Raw genomic sequence first — 3,762 nt, 5'->3', positions numbered from 1 at the left:
ATATATATATATACATTTTGACCCAAGGGCAGCAGGAGGGTTAAAGCTGCCACTAAAACTATTTTATTTTCCCAGAGATTACAAAAGTTAATCTTAGCATCTTTGTTTTTTACACTTTACTTTAATTTGCTAATTACCTTACTTTCTTTAAAATACTGAAAAACTATATACTTTCCTTTAAAAAAAATCAGATTCCAATTATTCCAATTATCACAAAATATTTCTTCAAAGCAAAGGGAACCCAACAAAAATGCTTTTTAGTCAAACAAAGTCCAAATATATTTCTTAAAAATAAGCAAATGTTTACATTCATGTTAGAAAAACGAGGCATATACCTTAAAAAAACTTGAAATATTAAAAAATATCATTATTGTTCTTATGGAATTTTTAAATTCAAGTGATCTGTTAAAAAAAGCTAAAATTAAAATATATTTTGGCTATTGGTCATATTTCCATTATCTTGGTATTTATGTTAAAACCTAAAACTTATTTTTTCAAATTTTTTTATTTTAAAGTATCTGCGGAATTTTGTTTATTCAACTGAATTCAGTTCACCCGTTCAGTTTCTGTTAAAGGCACCAATATACAACTTAAATTATATCAGTTAACTGTATGTGACAGATTTGTATAAAGTGGCAAACCTAGACAAAAAAACTAAAAACATTGTGAACTTTTTTTTTCATTCAACCTTTATTTAGACAGGTTAATCCCATTGAGCCTCGAGGACTCATTTACAAGAGAGACCTGATTTCAACAAAGAACGAAAGAAAAGAACTTGAAACTTGAAAGTAAAATATGTGTAATTCTGCAGAATAATGGAAAATTTTAAGCTGCTTTTTTTCTGTTTGCTGTGAAGTAAAATTTCTTAATTTCTTTTTTTTTCTTGCTCCAGAGATCTGCCTTTTAACCCAGGGCCGACGGACAGCCAGCGTGAGGGCCGACACCTACTGCCGTCTTTACTCCCTGAGCGTGGACGATTTCAACGAGGTCCTGGAGGAGCATCCTCTGATGAGGAGGGCGTTCGAGAGCGTGGCCGTGGATCGACTCGATCGGGTTTCACGAAGGCCCAGTTATCAGCCTCCAACCACTGAGTCGGAGTGACACCCCAACCAGAAAGAGACTGACGGGGGGCAAATCTCTAACTTTTTTACTGGATTTCACTGTTTCCATCCATTATCTTTACCCGCTTCTTCCTTTTCCAGTCCCAGGGGGTCACTGGTATATCCAGCAGTCACTGTGTGAGAGGCGGGGGACACTGCACAGGTCTCCAGTCCATCACAGGGACACATAAGAGTTACCAGTCAGCCAAACATGCATGTTTTTGATCTGTGTGAGGAAACCGGAGTACTCAGAGAAAACCCACACATGCACAAAGAGAACATGCAAACTCCATCCAGATGGTCCCTGAGCAGGATTTGATCTTCTCGCTGAGAGGCAGCAGCTCTACCAACTGCGCCACTGTGCCGCCAAACTTCATTGTTTCTTTAATGTAAATTTGAATAATTATTGTCATGATAAGACGGAGATGGTAAAGTTTATCTTTTAACATATTGCTGCAGCACTTTGAAAGATTTTGCACAATCAGCTAAGTAAATGTGAATTGTATGTATTTGTAACATGTTTATGATCGATTCACTCTAATTTACAACCCGAACAGACTGTTGATGAGCTTTTTGGGGATGTTGAAAGTATTGAGAGCATTTGTGAATTTATCCAACACTAACCACCCATATGAAGAATATCATAATACCAAATACATGCTGTAAAATGCACACTGACTTATTTAAATGTACACATTAAAATTTTTGTTTTTGTGTTTATGTTCAAACACACACTGCAGCACCCTCTGCACCCATACTTCCCACCACCTTGTTTTTAAATGGAGTCAGTATGTTTTCAGTTATAAACACTGCTTTAAAGGACTGTTGAAACCTGTTGTAGGCGGAGCTGCAGTGCCAGTTTGATTAACAAGTACCAATTACATAAGTCATATTGGGGGAGTGGCGCGTGGTGCAAAAGTTAGTTAAGGTTGTCGGTTCAACTCCCCAGACCAACAACATCAAAATATGGGTGAGAAAGGTGAAACACCCACACCTGCCTCCACCGTCATTTGCTCCACTCTGGGCCCTTGAGCAAGGCCCTTACCCCCCGAGCACCCTAGATGGCAGCTCTCTGCTCCACAGAGAGGGCTGTGGTAGCTCAATGGTCTGTGGTTGCGGCAGGAAGGGCATCCGGCGTAAAAACAATTGCCAAGTCATTGTCCGAGTTGGCTCGCTGTGGTGACCCCTGAAGAAGGGAGCAGCTGAAATATATATTTTTTGACACCAAACATATAGAAAAGGATAGGAGCAGCAGATTTAAACTAAAACACATTTATTCAAATTACCAATATTTTAGGGGATTTGTGTTTTCTTTTCCGTCCTTGCTGTTTTATTCAAAGTTATTACCACACAAAACAGTATTTTAAACATTTTAAAGATGTGCTTAGTTTAAATAATGATGCATATTTTCTGCCTGTTTTGTTTTAGACTTTCCAACAATTGATGTTTATACTGATTATGCATTGTAAATATTAATATTTCTGCTCCTGAAGCATTAGTAAAAATATAAAATGTTTTCCTAACAAGTTGCCACGAAGTGTGTGTTTTTTTATTCCGCATTAAAAACAACAACATTTGTATTACGGGTAATTTATCATTGAACAAGGAACAAACAAATAGCCATGCATCTAATGCAGGGACAAGGTTACGATAGCAACCCAACATCTTTCAGTCAGGTCATATGGACAGTTTCTTTTTTTGTGCTGAAACGTTTCACCTTCGATCCAGAAGGCTTCATCAGTCAAGGAAACACACAACAAAACTGATTCTTCCCCCAACAGCTTACTCCAAAGTAGAACAAACCAGTTCTGCTTGTGATAAGATGGTCTCTTTGGTACGCCCCCTCCTCCATTGCCGGCCCTCTTCCTTGTTGACAGTCTTGTCAAACTGGTTGAAAACAATAAAGTCCATGCTCAATAATCCAGGTATAAAATCCAACATTTTTCAGTCATTTTTCAGGAAGAGGGCCGGCAATGGAGGAGGGGTGTACCAAAGAGACCATCTTATCACAAGCAGAACTGGTTTATTCCACTTTGGCGTAAGCTGTTGGGGGTAGAATCAGTTTTGTTGTGTGTTTCCTTGGCTGATGAAGCCTTTCGGATCGAAAGCGAAATGTTTCAGCACAAAAAAAGAAACTGTCCAGATGACCTGACTGAAAAATGTTGGATTTTATACCTGGATCATTGAGCATGGACTTTGTTGTTACAATAGTAATTTTAAAACAAATAACATTAAAAGATACCACATATTTCAGATGTTACATTATATAATGGTGGAAAGTCTTGCCAACATTTGAAAAAATGAATATTTATTTTTATAAATCTACTGCTTTCCCCTTACCTCCACCACCTTGCGACTCAGCCCGTGTTGCCAGATATACAAATTTATCTTATTTATACGATAGTTTTAGGGGTCACTACCCCAATAGGGACCATGTGCGATAAATCATTTTTAAAAGCCAAAATACACGAGAGTTTATATATTTTCGTATACCAAAAAAACATCAACAACAACAAACATTTATTTTAACGTGAACAACCGCATATAATTATGTAAATGAGTCATCCAGGTTCAATAGGATTGACCTGTCTAAATAAAGGTTGAATGAATATCATCAGAAATTCTAATGACCAAACGGACTATCTGGCAACCCTGTGCTCCG

At 37.6% G+C, this 3,762-nt stretch overlaps 1 protein-coding gene across 1 annotated transcript in view; it reads left to right on the top strand.

Annotated features, from left to right (window-relative positions):
- The window catches only part of hcn3 (hyperpolarization activated cyclic nucleotide-gated potassium channel 3), a 9,635-nt gene extending 8,454 nt beyond the window's left edge, over window positions 1-1,181 (top strand). Inside the window, exon 7 of the mRNA XM_037692989.1 lies at window positions 893-1,181. Coding sequence (XP_037548917.1) covers window positions 893-1,101 — 209 coding nt within the window. The 3' untranslated portion in view covers window positions 1,102-1,181. The remainder of the gene's footprint in view (window positions 1-892) is intronic.
- Window positions 1,182-3,762: the final 2,581 nt, after the last annotated feature.

The sequence above is a fragment of the Nematolebias whitei genome, chromosome 19 (genome assembly GCF_014905685.2).
Source record: "Nematolebias whitei isolate Nwh7 chromosome 19, NemWhi1, whole genome shotgun sequence".
NCBI lineage: Eukaryota > Metazoa > Chordata > Actinopteri > Cyprinodontiformes > Rivulidae > Nematolebias > Nematolebias whitei.
Note: the sequence above shows the minus strand (reverse complement) of the source record. Positions and strands in the feature narration are given on the sequence as shown.